We start from the raw sequence: 20227 nt of genomic DNA, 5'->3' as shown, positions 1-20227 counted from the left end.
TAGCCCAGACAGCCCCGTGGTTTGCAGATCATCCCTCTATACTCTATAGTCTGATCTTTCTGCAATTCAGTAGTGAATCTTATCCATTTATTGCGACTTGCTGTTTTTATGTGCTCCTAACATTGCTGACTCCTTATTTAGCTGTCTTATTTTCTGTAAAACATCTTCCACGTTTGTAATAATTTCGATAAGGTATTGTTATTTAAATGTGGTTAATAATTGCTAGTCCTTTTCTACCAACAAAAACCAATAAGGGTCTTATCTTTAAGTCAATTACATTCGTTGTATTATTTTACAATATGAACTCTACCAACCAAGTTATAAGGTTGGTATTCGCTAATACCAATTGGATGTTTTTTTGGAAGGGTTTACCTGTTCAAAGCTCCGAGATTGTATTATTGGCATGTTATTGATAAAGGAATGCACCTGACGCGTTGCATTTTTTGTAAGCAAAAATTACTTTGCAGCTTCATATTATGTTAGTAGAAGAATTCAGAAAGCCCATTTTAGCTTTTATTATATAACTAGCGGACACGACGTTGTCCTCCATGATACTTCAAGCGATTAGGATATTAAACGTAGTAGTAAGTATGACAGTACCGACGCCATCTGCCGGGCTGATTTGTCTTATATTTTAAATCTAAACCATCTAAACCATCAAATTTGATTGATATCGGTTCGGTAGTTTAGGAGTCCATAGCTGACAAACAACGTGACAAGTAATTTATATATATTAATATTAAGATTATTGATAGGTTATTAATAAAGTGACACAATCGGTAACAGATGATACCGACCAACTGTTAGGCTGTATTGTTATTTTTTTAAAGTTTTCTTATACGTCTTCCCTAAACCGAAAGAGACATTATTATATACATAACGTATGTATTTTTATTTTTATATTGTTCGGCGTGTGTCATTATTGAAGCTTTTGTCAGAGGCACTTTTTTTTCTGCTCTAGTTCGTATCTGGATGCCCCATACGCTGAACAGTCCAACAGCAGTTGTATTTTATTGTTACTGTGATAGTATAGATTATAATAGCAGCAACCCTAGTAAGAGAAGATAAAGAAAAATATTTCTTCTTGTCCATGACACGGTCTTGGAGATTCTATGCTAAAAGTATAATGTAAATATTCTTTGAGATGAGATATTTAAAAATTTTAAAAGTTGAATATCTGAACGTAATTCTTAAGTGTATATTCAAGGTAAATAGGTAAAAAATCTGCAATTTAAATGTCATTTTAACTCAAGGTAGAACGAAGACCTTTCTATATTTATTTTAAGGAATATGTACTTTTGATCGATACAATGTGCATGCACAAACTGTAATTGAATAAAAGTCAATCATTCAACATTATTTATATATTATGTCCCCACCAGAAACGAGTGTATATCAGAAAAAAACTATGATTTTGATATAATTTAAACTGTTTCTTAAGTAGGAATATATTTCATTTTAATCAATATTTAATATTTATTTCTGAAACTAAACTTAGCCCTGCGATTTCTTTGGCATTTGCCCCCTATTCTATATAAAAAGGCCGCTAGAGTATTGTAAAACAAATTAAACATTTTTTTGTGGCGATGATTACACGAAACGGTCGTAAAGTAATTAATACATCACCAGTAATTAACAAGTGATGTTTGATTAATACTCCTGTTCATTACTGTAATGATATTACATCAAAATAATTGTCATGGCGGAATAATTGTTTTTAATTAAATTTTATAATAACTCTTTTTATTATATTCTGTTAAAATTAATACATAAATACGAAGCACTATAATGAAACTTGATTTCTTCTTCGAAGTCTTCATTACTGGAAGTCGTGCCTGTCTTGAAAGACCCTAACCGAATCGTCGACTTGCTAGTTGCTACCTCTGCAGATCTATCTTCAACTTGTCTCAGAGCATTTGGGATGTTGATACCCATAATTGTCTGAACTTGGTCAGACCAACGGGTAGGCGATAGACCCCGACTTCTCCTGAAATCAATCCTCCCTAACATTTCCAATTTGTCGACTGTTCGGTCTCTCCTGGCAATATGTTAAGGAATGCACCTGACACTGAGCTTTGGACCTTCATATTATCTGAGAAGAAAAATTCTTATAGCTTTTATTATATAATTGTTAGGTTAGTTTGAAGTGACACAATCGGTAACGCGATACAGATGAAACGACCAACTATGGGTCTTTTTTTTTTTTTAAATCAATTTTCTTAAACCGCTTTCCCAATACGAAAAGACTTTATTAAATGCATATTGTATGTACTTTAATTTAATGCTGGGAATAAATTTCATGGGATGTTGCAAAATTGTTTCATTTTTATTTCTTAGCCAAAGTATCTTAGCACCGTTTTGTTAAATGATAGTTGACAGTCTTGGAGATCTTTAGGTGGAATATTTTTCATATTTAATCTACTTAAATAGCATTATACGAAAAACAAAGGGCCAATTGAAGTAAACATGACTGTTTATCCTGAAAGATCGAACCCGAGGCTATATTTACCGTTCTCATTTGAATTTACAAGTACGACACGAATATGATCCTTATATCAATGGTATCAGATTTTAGAATTGACTAAACAGTCAGTTGTTATAGGTTATGAGAAATGTAAGATGTTTTTATTCTGTCTGCTTTTCGTAAGAATGTTTTAAGGACGTCGTCGTAAGATCTTCGAAGATCCTTTAAGGTATAACTTGTTAGAAACAAATTCAGGAAAATGACTAGCTGACACATGGGAGATCTAAGTATGCTAGCGAACAGTCTCAATAGCGTAGCTTAGTGTTCCATATGTTGGTATGTAGCTTCTAAAAAGGTAGGCTAAGTAAAAAAAACATATTAAGGCGAAACAAAAATTTATTAATTTGTAATGGACATATTATGTCATGTTAAAAACTATTAAATCCATTTCTACCTACGAAGTTCCACTAAGAGTGAAACCCTTTAAAAAAGTCACAACACACACACGAAGGCTCTTTTATATATTTATCTCCTAAAATGTAGGTTAATTTGAATTAAATAATTGCCATTCAAGAATGAGCAAATATATTAGTCAATATTATACCGCGACTACAGGCTTAGTGAAATAATAAAACGGCAGCACAATGAACAATACGTTGCAGTCTCTGTTAAGTATTGTTTCAAGTTTAAAATTGCATTGCTTTTAAGATTTCGCGAGGTTTATAGTACTCTATCGAATCGCTTGTGGCTTTTTGTTCATTTTACTTTTACTTTCAGAGTAAGGCATCTAGGCTTTTACGTGTCCTATATTAGATTTATGAACAGTGTTGGCCTAGTGGTTTAAGCGTGCGACTCTCATGCCTAAGGTTGGAAGTTCGATATCCGGCTGCGTAACAATGGACTTTCTTTCTATGTGTGCATTTAACAAAAGAGTAAGTGTGGAGTTTCTTGCCCATTCTTCTCCACACGAAACTACCTTTTGGAAGGGGCAACTAGAATCATCTTTATATTTTTTTTCTGACGTTCAAAAGTGCCATTTTAGATGGTCTAATTGAAATAAACGATTTGACTTTGACTTTGAACATTCGCTCAAACGGCGAAGGAAAACGGCCCAAAAAGTCGACTGCGTGTGTCAAACACAGAACACCTACTTGTCTATTAGATCGACAAATGTTCATGAAACAAATACAGAAATTTGAGGCCCAGAACTATAAGGTTGTAGCGCCATTGATTTGACCTTTTAGCAAACTCGTAAGGTCTAAAACTATATTCACACTTTTGCACATTATGCTAGGAACACATAGAATTCACGTAGTGCATTTGTTGCTAAAATAAGGGATGTCTTCAAGGTATTTTTAAGATATATTTAATTTATTATATCAATGACTGAAATATATATACTAAGAAAGATGCTTCTACAGTTTTCGAAAATTCCAAGTTATTTCGTTTCGTTATACTGATAATTTTGGCTATTGGTTAAGTAAGGTTGCATTCTTAACATTCCACTATCAGCTAGTACATTAAATCTATCCATACCATAGCAAAAAATCAAATGTTTTTACTTCCAACACGCCTAGACTAGTTCATGACTGCAATGGTATTTTAATACAAGACCTAATGACGTTTTTATTGGCATAAAACCTCTTCTGAGCTAATGTGCTTTTTCAGAATTCTCGCTTGTTAGCGGTTCAATATTGGATGTAATTATCTAAGTGGTACTATTTGCTTGAGACCTTTGTAGATTTAAGGTAATCCCTTAATCCTGTTGGGTCGGAAATTTGCAAAGTTTGGGCGGTTTATGTGGGTTGTGATGAGGTTTAATACATCTTTAGCGTCATACTTTTTATAGTATAGTTAAATTCATGCAATTCGTTTTTGTCTAGGCCTTAAAATATAAATAGATTTATTGGGTTTTTACATAATTTATTGATCAAAAATGTACAGCCTTCCATATATTTTTACAGCTTACGTCTGATAGTGACTTATGACTAATAACATATTTTTACTTTGTTAACTAATTAATTTATTATTATATTAATTAATCCTGCTTTGCTAAACTCCTTACCTTTGGATATAAGACGAGGTCAATCTTTTAATATATTTAAAAATCTTCTGCCTATTAATTAGCTACTAATATATATATATTAATATTATAATTATATTTTAGTTATACCTAGTTAGTGTAACATGTTATTTTTTGTTGATTATTTATACACTTCTTATTATTTGTACCCTCTTTAGGTGTTTCTTTTTATTGTTCTATACTAGGGTTGCCTGGAAGAAATCGCTTGTTAGCGATAAGGCCGCCCGTTGCCTAATAACTTATGTTACCTGCTTTTCTTGGACATCCATTTTACTGAGTGTGTTGACGGGCCAGAGGAGAAAGCTCTTTTTTTAGATTATTATTTGATTTACTTATTTAAATATAGGCTCTAAACATTGAAAGTCATTAATCATTAAGTGGTTAATAACGCTTAAATTAAGTTCACCATATTCGTTAGAACGTTTTTAGTTTTTTGATTATTTTGAGAGACGTAATCCTAATTATTCTTCTACAGGTATACGTAGCCCTCTTCAAGCCACTTAGGGTGTCGCGGAGGCAGTTTCGACGTGTTCTGATGTGCATGCGCAATGTCAGGCATCTCAAGTGTCATGAGCTATACGCCCATGAGAAAGTCACGAAGGTGGACAGTCTGTCACTCGTGCTGAGTGGAAAGTAAGTAATTACTGATTTTATTACTTTGATATCCTCAACTGTTTCAGGTATATGCCAAAGATGGTGGGTTACGGACTGTTTAAGTATTACGTAAGCAGATTTACTGCAATTTATCCCCCCTCCCCTTTCCTCTTGTCAGCAAAAGTAAGCAAAGCTCTCAAAAATAATAGTACATAAACATATTAACTGGAAATTAAAAGGACATAATAACAGTTGACGTAATCACAAAATAAGAAATCAAATACCCTATATAGGGTGTATACCTAGGGTGATCTATTATATTTTCGTTGATATTTAAAACAAAATAACTAAAAACATGAAAAATTAATTTTCAATCGATTTGTTCAATGAAATACTTTAAGGTCAGGTAAGGTCAGTGCTTAGGTAACTTTCGATGCGGTAAACTGTTTCATCTGCACAAACTTTTCCAATAAATCATTTAATAACAAGCTACTATTTTTGGTTGGTGATTGAAGTTTAGTTTTCTAAACGCGTTGAGTGCTGTTATTAATTTTTAAAACTACTAATATGAGTCACTATTGTATAAATTCTGTATGTAGCTTCATAGTTGGCATAGACACGAATTAACCAAGGTGTTGCTAGCGCCGCCTATTTCCCCCGAGACGCTCATTTTTGCAGCCTAATTAATTATAGCAGTGTTATTTGTATATAATGGAAAATACTGACTGTCATAACTCGTAAAAATTTTACCAAAAGGAAGTTTATACTACACTAGTCGGGCCTAGTTTAACTTTGCACCAGTGATTGTTAACTGTTGGTCATCAATTGCGTCGTAAGTTTTGACGACTAAACTATAGCGTTTACTTTAGTAATTAATGACTTAATGTCCTATTACACCTACATGGGGCAGAGGGCGTCGCCATCGCGTTCATCTTGAGCCCCGTATTTCACCTCGCTCCAAGTTTTTCCGGCTCTCTTTGCCTCATCTGCAACTGTACGGCGCCAGGTTAACCCGGGACGCTTTCCTTGCGGGTTCCAATCAAGCGTCTGCTTGGGAATATGATTGGGATCCCTTCGGAGTGTACGGCGTATCCATTTCCAATTGCGTCGCTTGATCTGATGGTTCTTAGTAATTAATACGATATCAAGAATTCTTTTGTCGATAAACACCTTATATAGTATATATCTGTATCTACGTATCTGTAGTTTCTGCACCCTTGGTTCTGTGGACTCTTGTCAAGCAAATGTCAGTACAACATAGTCAGTTGTTGTATGTTGCATAGTTTTACCATCGCCCTATGTTGAGTGGTGGCTCTTAGACGCTATTACGTGATGGTACGTAACGTACTAACGTTAAATTGTTAACAATAATTCTGTTTTGCCTAATTAAAAGCGTATGCCTGTATTGAAATGTGTTTAATAATGCATCAATAAACCCTCGGTGTATTGTTAAGCAATGGGCCGTGAGAATAATAAGAAAACAGTAAAGTACCTACTGTACAAGCGCTTTGCCTGTTAAATCTGGTTATTACAGTAATAAGTGCGCTCAGTAATTAAATTCACTTTGATAATACGTCCTCAGAAGGTTGACGATGTTGCTTGGTCCATTTTGTTAAGTGTTTATGAATAAGAGATGTATTCGCTCTTTTCTGATCTTTAATCACGATGAACGTGATACCCCGGTTTCGGAAAAACTTTGTTGTTTCTTCTTCTTTGTTTCTTCTCTTCTTTGCTTCTTCTCTTCTTTGCTTCTCTTCTTCTATTGTCTAGATTCTTTATAACGTAAGTGTCTGATGTAAATTTGTGTTAAATGGGAAATTTGAAATAAAAAATAATATACCTAATGGAATTTAAATACCGAAAGTAGGTTATCCTGTCGCGCGTTCGCGTTTCACCGCTGAAATTAGTTAAGTTGTGGATAAGTGTCCGTGGAAAGAACAAAATATTGTTTACGATAAACAATTTAAAAAAGACGTAGTTATATAATCATGCTAAATATTAAAATCTTATGTTTCGCTTGACCAATAACCTAAGAAAGAAAAAATAAATAAATCAATGGCGCTACAACCTTTTTAGGTCTGGACCTCAGATTTCTGTATATGTTTCATGATCATTTGTTAATCAAATAGGCAAGTAGGTCTTCAGCCTTCTGTGCCTGACGCACGCCGTCGACTTTTTGTTGTTTTCCTCCACCGTTCAAGCGAATGTTAAATGCGCACATAGAAAGAAAGTCCATGATGAGAGATGAGAGTCGCACGCTGAAGCCACTAGGCCAATACTGCTCAAGGAAAGAAAAATTTCACAAAATAAGCTTGAGCTATAAACTGTGTAATACTAGTATTTTATTGTGCGGGTCTCCCGAGGGTATGCCTCGGAAAATAGGGCATATAAAACTAAAATATTTCAGTTCTAACTCATTCGGTAAATAAAAGCCTGGAGAACTTTTCAAGTCATGTACGTATATATTCTTTCGTTTATTAACTTTGTTTCATATTCCAATTATATTGTTTAATCTAGCTTTTCCGCAGTTTGGCAACGTTTTATATACGATTTTATATAGGAGCTTCTATTCGATAGTAATTTGAAATAATCTTGTACCGATGAATTATGAAAGTTTATTATTGGTCTAGTATTGTCCTCTAAAAGTCAAATCTAACTCTATCAAAAGTAACTATCATTCACCAGATAAAAATATCATTAGATAACAATATATTATTCTTAGTAATAAACCTCTGTCTCTGTTTAATTTGCAATAAAAAGCAGTGATACAATAATATATATAGTTTTTTATGATGGTTTAGCAAGGTTGCGGCATCAGCGCTACCTACGGATGTTGAGAGAACTGCATCGAAATTGCATACAAAAACGGATTACTGTCGCCAATAGGGTTACCGTTAAACGATCACAATTAATTTCTAACATTCATTATTAATTGATATAGCAACTTGTAAGAAGCAATTAAAAGCGTATCAAGAAGTTATTTGATATACATTCTTGCGGTTCAGATGTCCAGTTTTGCGTAATACGCTAAACCGCATTCAGTTTGCGGTACGTTTAATGTTTCGCACGTGTATAGTGTCAAGTTCAGCCGTAAATTACGGATGTTTTTATGATATTAAAAAATATGTATCAGTTATGTAACTAATTTGCGAAGGGTGAGAATTTTTCAAGAAAGTTCCAGAGATTACGCCCTATAAACAAAATCATAAAGTTTAAAATTTTACTTCTCTTGGTACTAACGTAACCCTCCAAAACGATGCCAAACTACTACTTCACCTCCCTCGGACTAGCTGCTGGGGCAGCCGCAGAGCAGGCGGAAAATAAACGGCTCAAATATAAGAGTCTTTTCTCCAACTTCGATTTTGTTCCGTTTGGAGTAGACTCTTGGGCCGAGGGGTTCAAGTGCAAAGGTGCTAATAACGGATTTAAATTGGCGCCTGGTGGATAGTACCGGTGACCCCAGAGCTGGTGCTGTCCTCGCTCAACGAATAAGTATCGCAATACAGCGAGGAAATGCTGCCAGCGTTTAAGGTACACTGCCACAGGGACCAAACATTTTAAATTTGTTTTAATTTTCTTTTTATTAATTTTTAATTATTTTTATTATTACTACGTAGTTTAAGAAAATTGTAAATACTCTATATTTGATTGTTATGATTACTAATAAACAAAATATTATTCTACATTATTTTCGAATTAAATATATTATTTTAGACAAGCAAGTGCTGTCAAAGGTTTCTTTAAGGGAAATTTTTAAAACACTCATTCGAATGCGTCATTAGATTTTGATTGTCTTGGAAATTTGGTAACATTTGCATTTGACGTTACAAGTTGTTACTGTTTTATACTCTTGGCTAACTTGAATCTAAATTCCACAGTTATTTTGAGCTCTAGAAGGATGTTTCGCAAGTGACTCATAGTGAGTTTCTTAGAAGAGCATCTGGAGTGTGAAATATCGCGAATAGCGTTATAAGACAGCTATCATTTATAAGTGTTAAGAGACATTTTATATGTTGTTTAGGCTAGAGCAGAGTTCCCCAAACTTTTTTAGGTCGTAGACCCCTTGCCATGGTTTTCCGTGTTGGGTAGACCCCCTACTTACCTGATATTGATTTCCTGTAAATTTCTAACTGTAGTGAAGTTTAGTGTTAAAAACTTAAAGTAAAAACACATGTTAATTTGTACATTTATAAATTGAATTTAAATTAAAACTACTCATAATAAAAAAAATATCTGATACGTAGGTACTTTTATAAATAATGTATATGTTTTGATATTATAAGATAATATGATGTAAGTAAATAGGTACTATCAGTGTATGTGTTGAGATCCACTACCCTGGACCCCCAAATTTTTTTCGCTGACGTAGACCCCTTGCTGGTTGTCATAGACCCCTAGGGGTCGATATAGACCACTTTGGGAATCACTGGGCTAGAGAGAAATGAACGCTCATCTGACGTTAGCCAAGTGAGGGGTGACTTTGGTAAAGTTGGCACGCGAGTTTCTGGCTGTGTACAATATGAGTGACATACTTAATAATTAATAGCGCATTTCCATTGGCTACAGATGAACACTTTAGTCCCACACTCAGTTGAACTTTAAACCTGTTATTTTCTGTTTGAAAAATACAACATGAAAAAAGAGTATATACCGAAAACAAAAGATGATTATAAACTTATAATTATTTTACATAATTAATTTTTTCCGACGTTTCGCGTGCTTTTAATATGTAAAATAATTATAAGTTTATAATAATACATAACTTCAATCCGGTAAAAAAGTGTTTTCTTTGAAAGATGATTAACAAAACAAAACACTATAAGTATTAAATGGCAGTTGTATGTTTTTGTTTTACTATTTATTTTTCGTGTGTAAAAATATACGTTTACTATACCTAGCGGTAGGTAGGTTTATAACAAGACCGCTTGTTTAGTGTTATTTTCCAAAACCCTACGTGTAAATAGAAAGTATTTCCTTCCTTTAATACTATGGATACTTGTTTCTAAACGAAAATGGCAAGTGAACATTGCAAAATCTTAGGTCACCCACACATCGTGATGTCATACAGTTAACTGTGCAAATGTGTGCATAATTAGATTTATTGGCCGATTAGAGTCGCGGCCGGCAATTTATGCCTGACGTATTTCCACACACAACGATAAAAGGGATAAAAAGTTATTATACCATATCATAATGGAATGTTCGCTAAGGTGAATTAGACTAATTTTGTTTATCAAAAAATGATTTAAATAATAGAATATTGTACGGGCTAAAGATGTACATGTTCTCCGAGGTACATGTCCATAGAATAAAAGCCAAAAAGTAGGAGGATCTGGAATCTAGAAGGTTAAGGTTATTTACTAGGGAACGGAACACATTTGCTTTGTCTATTTCAATATTTTCGATCGATTGGCGATATTAAAACTTTTTCTAATGTTAAGTACTAAGTAGTATAAAAATATATAAGTAAACAATTACCATCAAAAATCAAACCCGGGACTTGACCCTATTAGATTATTAAACGCTTGATCGACTGCGGTGTCGTCAGTTGGAAACAATTTTTTTTTACATTTACCAAAAATTTTGATACAATATTGAGGATCAAGTATTCGTGTTAGCAAAGTTTTATGGATCGCATCGACGTAGGCAAAGTTTTTTAATAATCTCTATATAAAAATTCATTGAATTTTTGATAAACAAAGTTTATAATTATAGAATTCAATGTCGAAATTAGAAAATAATCCTTGTTTAATATATTTGATGTTCCCTTCCGCAGAACCGACCTAGGTTCTAATACCACCAAGCCCTTGGTGGTATACAAGTTTTCACCGCTTACTGATAAATCTGTGAAACCCAAGTCAAACTATTTTAAGACTTTATCCTTATAAGAGGTGTATTTAAAGTGTCAGTCATAGTGAATTGTTGCATAATTGGCTGTAAAAGCTATATGAACGTAAAGAACCAAACATAACCTTTCATCGGTAAGTAGCTTATTTTGTCACGACTCAGTAACTTTGTTCAAGAATTATTCATTCGAATGTGTATTTTGGTCAATAATAAGCAATCTTTAATGAATTAAAACATCGCTATCTCACACGCTGTACGCTGATGCCTGATCTATACCATAGTCCGTCTACGGGTTGAACTGATTAATAACAAAATTGCTCCATCGGCTTAAGAGCCTTTAAACGAATGAATAAAATTTCAACATTTTACTGTCGTACTTATTTAGGTTAGGTACGAATATTCTTCTGGACTAATAATTATGCTAGAACATAGTGAATGACATAGTTTCAGATTTCGAGATATAATAGCTGGGTTACGAAATGACAGGTCAATATTTGACTACAATTGCCTTGGGACACACAGGTCACTAGTTAAGACAAACACTATTGCACAGAGTTTTTAGTGTTTGCACTGTAAGCCCGGGTTTAGTATTTTCTGTGTGAACCTGCCATTACTATAATTGCGTGGAATTGGCAATTCTTCGACTGAGCCGTTTTATATAATGACGTCATTGTGGAATTGGCGCTCTCGAATAATGTGCCATAAATAATGACGTCATCTCACGACGATTCCCAATTTCGAGGCAACTCTTTTAGGGTCCTGATTAGGCAATATTGGGATTACGTGTTTTGAATACTCAATAGAGATTGAAATCTGTATTGAAGTAACCCTACTTATGGCCAGTCGTTTACGTCATATCACTACATAGTATAAAACAAAGTCGCTTTTTCTGTCCCTATGTCCCTTTGTATGCTTAAATCTTTGAAACTAAGCAACGGATTTTGATGCGGTTTTTTTTAATAGATAGAATGATTCAAGAGGAAGGTTTATATGTATAATAACATCCATTAAATAGTGGAGAAGTACTGTTATTTTTGAGGTTTCTAATGTAATGTCGTAAATAATAACATTTTTTCCGCTTACATTGCAAACGCAGGCTGATCCCTACGAGTTTTATCAAAATAATGTACTAAGTATTGTACATATTGAAAAGGTCTACAGAAAAGTCCTTGATGGTAGTATAGACATATAGTCTATCTCTTATGGATAACCCACAATAACTTTTTTTTGTCATTTACTTTTTACGACAAATAATGGCTAATTTTCGAAGCGATTTTAACCAATACAGCATAAATCCTTATCCAATTAAATACCTTAAATAAATTGTTGATTTAATATAGATTTATATGGCCCTTTACAGCATAAGATTTAAATGAATATTTTCGATGATATTACAAATTTAATAATTGCGGGACGCAGCGCGTCGGAGGCCGCGGTTCTCCCGCGGTATACTCTTTAGCACTTTGAATTTAGTATCAGCATTGCATCCGTGCGAAGCCGGGGCGGGTTATTTAATATTTTCATAAAAAACTAAAGTACCTTTTTAATAAAACATATGTAACTGAATGGATTTGCATATATATACATTTTATTTTTATAATCATCTTTTAGTTTTTTTTAAATTAATGTTCAAAATTGAACTTACTTAAAAAAAATATTTTTTTTAACACTTTGCGAGTTAATAAAAAAAAACTACATACTGCTGGCAAGTAATTTTTTATTTTTTGGATTGGTACCCTATTGTAGATTAAGAAACCTTTACCTTTGAAAGTCAAATTTTGAATAATTTAAAGAAAACATTAAAAAAATCGACATTAATTATTCCGTTGGCCCAAGAACTCTTTGTGAGGCCTGGGATAATAGATAAAGACCCCCCCAATCCACCATTTTGATTTGGCAAACGATGCACCAAACACCCTGTATAAATAAACAATAATTACATATCTGATAGAAGCATTTTCTCATAAAATACACCTTTATATGATTTCTTTAAATGGAAATTGCACCGTAAACTTTTGATGACGTAGCCCCCATCGGTTCTGTTCTCAGCGATTCTATTCACTGTTTTATTCATTTTTTTCTCCCTTTACAAAGTGACTTTCCCGTGAGACTTGCATAGTAATAGGTGTCAAGACTGTTACAAATTATATTGATACTGCCATTTTACGTAGAATCTTTATGACCGCGTTTTGTCATACTTTTATCTTTCTGGCGCTTACTGACTCTTAGTAAACCTTGTACTACTGTGCAATGTAACGTCCAATTCACATCATTAACCTTTCCTCATTGCACTCTAAGTAATTCTTTCGTCTCTGTTTGTGAAATTGTTTCTACGCTGTGATGGGTAGTATACACATATATAGTATAACCTTAAACAAGCGTAAATCAGTTAAACTATGTCTATGTGTTTGTCAGTGTGTGTGTGGCTTTGAGGGTAGATACAAACTCAAACTGGGTACCCCCAATTTTTAGAATTTCCTGTAAGAATATTATTGTAATATGTAATAATATTGAATATTATTGTGTGGGTGCCGGTGGACGGAGAAATTGTGACCAATTTGTGTACCACCGCCACATAAATTTCTGTATTAAAAAAGTATTGATTTACGTTAACCCTTAGTTGCATTATATGCATATAAGAGGGCAAGAGGCTTGCCTGATGTTAAGTGTTACCGCCGCCCATGGCTACTCTCAATGCCAGAGAGCTCGCGAGTGCGTTGCCGGCCTTGAAAGAATTGGTACGCTCTTTTCTTGAAAGACCCAAAGTAGAATTGGTCATCCGCCATGTAAGAAAATGTATCAGTTACCTTAGGGCTGATTTCACCAATATCGTAGTTATCCGAGAATAGCTATACCAAGGATAAACATATTCGCTTGAATTTAATCCCAGATAACTCACTTTACATTTCACCATGTAAAACATCCGATAAACTAGTCTCAGATTAGCTATTCTTTGGAATAGCCGTTTTGCTTATCTGTGGAAGTGTATATTGAGTGAACGAACGAATGAGTGTATAATGAAAACAAATTAAATGTGCAATTTCTTTAAAGAACATGAAGGTTAAATGGAACTTTTTACTTTAGTTGGATTATACGTCAGTTTGAAGCTGTCATGGAACCTACTTTGTAATCTGTGGTCAGGTCATAGAAGCTTTGTTTTGCCTGAGTGTTTATTTTGGTTTTGATTTGAAAGAAGAAAATAAATAACAGAAACAATATCGTTCATGATAATGACCGATAGAAATAGAAGTCCTAACTTTACCGGTTTCTTCAACTTTAGAAGAGTTACATAAAATTAAAATAAAAGCTGTACAAATGCAAATGAATTTTGCTGCTGAGGAGAGGGAGGAAGGAAAAAAAATATTTGAAGTTGAAATAAAAATTAAAAATGAAATATTAAAACGGGAGAAAATCAAAACACGAAATCTTTTTGCACAAATGAAACATCGAAGAATAAATAGAAAACCAACCTAAAATAGGTTATCTCATTAGATTTAAGTATATTGTTATGTTATATTACAGACTTAACTTTAATAAAATTGTAGTTAATAAAACAAATATAAATGAAAAAGTTGTTTCTTTATTGTTTAGTTTTATCTTAAAATAATAAACTACATAAGATTTCTAAAGTAGTTATTTATCAGTAACTCTCTAGCTCTATTTCCTCGAGGAGTTCCTGAGTCCTCATTTTCATATCTTATTTGCCCATTTTGTAAGAGCACCTCCCAAGGTGCTGGAAGCTCCAACTCTCGATCATCAGGCGGGACTGCTTCTCCTCGTTGACGCAATATATTATTTAGAACAGCAGTTGCCATAATTATAACCAAGGCCTTGTTTAACTTCACTCGTAGCCCTAAAGATAGTGCTGGAAATCTTCTTTTCCAAACACCATAAGACCTCTCTACAGGATTTCTTGTTCTTATTTGCGACTCGTTGTAAAGTTGCTCCACTGGTGTTCTGGGATTTTCTAGTGGAGGCATAGAATAGAATGTGGCTGCATATCCACCATCAACAAGCAAAATTCCTTCACCATATTCACCAGCTTCAAATTTTGCTTTACGGCAACAATTGTTGAAAATAAGGCTGTCATGTGCTGATCCAGGCCATCTTGCAACAATGTCTATAATCTCCAAATTTGCATTGCATATGGTCTGGACATTAATAGAAAAGTAACCTTTACGGTTTCTAAACAGTTCTGCCTGTTCGCCTCCGGGTGAAGAAATACGAATATGTGTGCAATCCAATGCTCCAATCACTCTAGGAAATCGTGCTAAACGATAAAATTCCTGTTGATTTTGTCGAATCTCCTGTTGCGTGTTTGTAAATTTTATGTATTCATGGTGAAGTGATGCTATGGCAGCACTAACTCTATGTATTATCCTGTGCGCTGTGGGTACGCTGAGCCCACTGAAATCACCTATCGTCAGTTGTGTATTATTTGTGGCATAAAATCTTAAGGTGGCTAAAAGCTGGTTGACTGGAGAAACTGATTGATTCCTGTAAACAAAAAAAAAGGCTTAATTAGCTACATAAACACAGATAAATCCATAGCAATACCTTAAAAATAGATAGTTAGGTTAGGAACATATCAAATATTTGATGCAAATTGTTGTTTATTTTACAGAAACTTACCTCTCAGATATGAATTCTAAACGGTTTTCAATTTTCACCAATAAATTATATGTTGCGACCTTGGATAACCGAAATCTTATCCTGAAGTCTTCATCGTCGTAGTTGTTGAAATGATCATTTCTTTCTTTTATCCATCTTGGACGCCTTACAGCATAGTTTTCGTTTTCGCTATCATCATCACTGTCACTTTCGTAAATAATTCTTCTTAAACGTTGCATTATCTATAGTTGTGATAATTAGATCAAGGAAAGAAAACAGGAACAACTCTGAGGGAAATGAAATGAAATGAAATAGTTTATTCTTGCAAGTAGGACTATATAAATCACTTTTACAATGTCATCCTAAACTAGATGAAGTCGACATTTCCTAACTGACTGCCCTGAGAAGAAATGTCGAAACAAACTCGGGGGTCTTAGTCTCTTTTATAGTCCAGATAATACAATAATAAATTAATAAATTGGTGTAAACAAATGCAGAGTATTTACTGGACTGGTCTTTGGAAGAAAGAACCAGATCGATCTGAGCAAGCCTGTGCCAGCAGACGGCTAGCATGCCCCGAATAGCTCATGCAGCTCAACCATTTTTAAGGGAGCTGCACAACCCGGTACACAACAATACCGCCAGTGGCACCATAAAAATATGTGGGGCAACAACTCACTCAGATCGCCAGCCCAAAATAACTATAGACTAAAATGTATCAAATTATAAATCAAGCAAAAGAGTTTATGATATACCCGCATAATGTTTACACTTACAATGGATACAAAATGTATTTTTAAGGTGTACCTTAAAGCAAGGAAAAACAAAGGAGGGAACAACCACAACAAACTCGGGATCAAACAAAATGTCTGTGTTCTATGAATCCTGACAGCTGACATGACATGGCGGCCATTTTTAACCAAGGAATATCTCCGTATTCGTTCAAAATTGGGCGTATAAATCTTATCCTTGGAATAACGTTTTATTCTGCTGAGTTTGGTGAAATTAGCCCTTAGTCGGGTATGATTCGACCAGGGATCGAACCCCAGGCGTTAGATTAAGTTAATAGAAAATAAACATATTTCTAGTATATTATTAAGGTATTTTCGTAAATGATTTATTGTCTGTTTTGGAAGTCTACAAAGAAATCCATATGAAACTGCGGCAAATGCTTGCGCTTTTCACGTTTATTAAAACTTCGAGTAGGCATAAAACAAAACCAAATACAGACGAATAAAAAGCTAAAATTTTATTGCTAAAGTATTTTGGTATAAAACGCGAGTGAAACGAAATAAAAAATAGAAATGTACGTAGGTGTTATGTACCGAGGTATTTAAAAGTGAGCCAAAGTTTTCGTCGACTTATTAACCAAGGTTCTTATTCCGTTGTATGTAATAATAATAGTAATAATTCAGATACATTTACATCTAAACAAACTATTTCTATCTTCTTTTAGTGTAAATGTGTGGCCTTTTTTGGCATAGGCCTCCTCCAAATCCCGCCATTCCTCTCTGCATTGTGCCACTCTTTGCGATGTACCAGCTGTTTCTTTGATTTGGTCTATCCACCTTCTAAGTTGTCTCCCTCTTTTTCGTTTGCTGTGCCTTGGGCATCAGTTAAGTACTTTCTTTCTCCACTTTTCTGTTCCTCTTGCGATTCCATGGGCGTGGCACACTTTAGTTCATTAATTTTTATTATAACATCCATTGCCTGTTGTTTTTCTTGAAGGTTGTTTTTGTCAATTCCTTTGTATGTATAATCCTTTAAATTTGAGTTGTAAGCGTATCGTTCAAAGCTAGGAGACAGTCTATGTTCTTCGTTCAAAGGGTTGAAAGGTTTTGATGGACTTGTAATAATGTAATAAAAGACAACAATATACATTGTTTATCTATGTAATCTGTCTTGGCTTTGTATATTGTCTGAATGTTTTGTTTTATAATATGTATGTTATCTGTAAGATAACTTATAAATAAAGAAATTAAAAAAAAATTGAATTGGCCAAGGTTGATCTTTTCTGCCACGCAGTCTTTTCTGAGCTTTATAAGCAATGCCACGATCCAATAAAGTTGTTACATTGACCTTCGACTAATATATTATATTGAAGCGAGAGCCGAGCTTTTTCGTACTACTTTCGTATTTAAATATAATTATTATGATCCTTCAAGATATTCAATGTAGTTCTCTCAATACCCGTAGCGCCTATTTCGCTCGGAACAAAAACTAATTTTTTGATAAGGATAACTGTCGGTATCGCTATCATTATTGGAAGTTACAGAGTACGGACTCGGATTCCTGTTCTACTTAACTGGGTATTAAGTAAAAAATATGATTTAAAGACCATAGGATCATATTTTATTGAAGACAACTTATATTTCAAAAATCACGCTAGAAGGCGCCTTCTAATTATGCTATATTATAATTTCATGTACTGACCTACTGAAGACGTTTAGTAGGTCAATAGAACTGTTTAGAAAAATCGAAGTTTTGTGTTGTCTTACATTGAGCTTAATAAAATTTCTCTAAACCTCTTTAGGTCTTGGCCTCAGATTTCTGAATCTGTTTCATGATCATTTTTAAATCTAATACGCAAGTAGGTGATCAGCCTCCTGACACACGCCCACGACTTTTTGGGTCTAAGATATGCCGGTTTCCTGACGATGTTTTCCTTCACCGTTCGAGCAAATGTTAAATGCGCCCATAGAAAGAAAGTCCATTGGTGCACAGCCGGGGATCGATCCTACGACCTCAGGTATGAGAGTCGCACGCTTAACCTTACGCATTTGGCTTTTTATTAGCTTTAATTTATTTTTTTACAATATCAATTGTTCCCTACGTTTTATTTAATTGTTATGGAATTATTCTGCTTCACATAAAGTTCATCTTATATATACATACTTAAATATAAATAGAAAATATTGTAGAGCTTTACAATTCATCAACAGATAATACTGTTCTTCGTTTACTGTTAAGCCGTTAATAATAAAGTTATGACCTCATTTACTAAGCCAATCTAAAAGTTTTAACGAATAGATCGAAAGTTTTGTCAGAGTTTAATTTACGTCAAAAGCACATGGCAAGGTTGTATCGTTCTCTCTGAATTGGGAAGATCTTAATTCCCACATCTGGTAAGTCCAAAACACTAGTCGTAGGATTTTCTATAAGAAATGGCAGATAAATACGCGTCTGTATAAGAATCGATGACACGTAGAAATCACAGGTATTCAAGTATGGCTCAGCTCAGCCATATAGCGTTGGGATCCTCAGTACTCTGGTACTTGGTACCTTATCTTCTCTAATATATAAAATTCTAGTGTCACAATGTTCGTTCCCATACTCCTACGAAACGGCTCGACCGATTCTTATAAATGTTTTTATGAATATTCAGTAAGTCTGAGAATCGGCTACTATCTATCTTTCAAACACCTAAATGTTCAGGGTGTAACGACCCCTAAATTTTTATTTTTTAGATATTTTTTTTTGTTTTTATTTCACCCCTCTAAGATCAACCCCTATTTTTTATTTGTTAATTAAAATCACATTAAGGAAAAACGAAGTTCGCGGGGGCAGCTAGGATAATATAAATGAAACACATGACCTCAGACAAATAGTTGATAAGCTTTCTGAGCCTGTCGTTGTGTGTGTGTTGGGACATGACGGTTCCCTCACGATGTGTGCCTTCACACACAGAGAAGAAAGAAAATTCTAGCGATGCAACGCCATTATTTGAACACAAGATCTCAGGGTTGGGTCAACACGGCTCTATTTTATTATGATGAAACAGACACGTAATTCTTTTTATAGTAGTCTATGACTTAATAAAGAATTTTTGTATCACCTGCAATGTAAGAAATTCTTGAACTATTACAAAATCGACCTTTTGAGTTCTTTGTCAATAACATATATGTTAGAATAGGAAAGGCCAGCTTTTTGCAATAATCAATTCGCAATGTTATTAAAATACACGTTTTTATAGTTAATCTTGATTAATCTGTTGAATATGTATTATCGTTAAGAAAAATATTCGTATTAAGCCTTTTTTAGAAATTGAATTTATTTAATTGTACAGTTATCATATGAATAAAAAAACGTTTTTGTACGTAATAAAAAGAATTATTTAAATTTATATTTTAAATTAGCAATTAATAGTAAATATAATAATAATACTTAAGTTACATAGAAAATTAAAAGAAAACATGAGTATAAATGCGTGGTCTTGCTGGTAAAGTTTCTTCTAGACCACACAGACGTCAAAAAAGTAGAAGAAGTTAATTAAAAGATTTTATATAAAATTACATGCAAAAGTAAAAACAATAATATTAAATTATTTTTAAAAGTTATGAGTAAATACTTATTATTTGAATACACTCCAAATAGCTTCTAAATATAATCTCTCCAATAGTAACTTCTTAACTATTTTTAAGAACAAGACAACATTGTTATTGTTTACCAATTTAGGCTTTTTAACTTTTAATTGTTTTTTAATGGGACAGGTCAAACAGGCAAACGCGCAGGTGGGTTACTTACCGCCCATGGACACCTGCAATACCGAGAGATTTGCACGTGCGTTGCCGGTCTTTGAGGTTGCATGCTTTTCTCTTGAAGGTGGCCGGCAAGAAGTGTCTTAGACC

The 20227-nt window shown here is 33.9% G+C and overlaps 1 protein-coding gene across 2 annotated transcripts in view; it reads left to right on the top strand.

Moving 5' to 3' along the window:
• LOC125052150 (blood vessel epicardial substance-like) overlaps window positions 1-20227 on the top strand; it is a 49952-nt gene that overhangs the window by 13050 nt on the left and 16675 nt on the right. For both annotated transcript variants that reach the window (XR_007117413.1, XM_047652767.1), the window contains exon 2: window positions 5023-5180. Coding sequence is in view for 1 of the 2 variants with exons in the window: in XM_047652767.1 (XP_047508723.1) it covers window positions 5023-5180 (158 nt within the window). In the remaining variant the exon portion in view is untranslated. The remainder of the gene's footprint in view (window positions 1-5022; window positions 5181-20227) is intronic.

The sequence above is a fragment of the Pieris napi genome, chromosome 9, assembly GCF_905475465.1.
Source record: "Pieris napi chromosome 9, ilPieNapi1.2, whole genome shotgun sequence".
Taxonomy (NCBI): domain Eukaryota; kingdom Metazoa; phylum Arthropoda; class Insecta; order Lepidoptera; family Pieridae; genus Pieris; species Pieris napi.
This window is presented reverse-complemented; position numbering and strand designations above follow the sequence as displayed.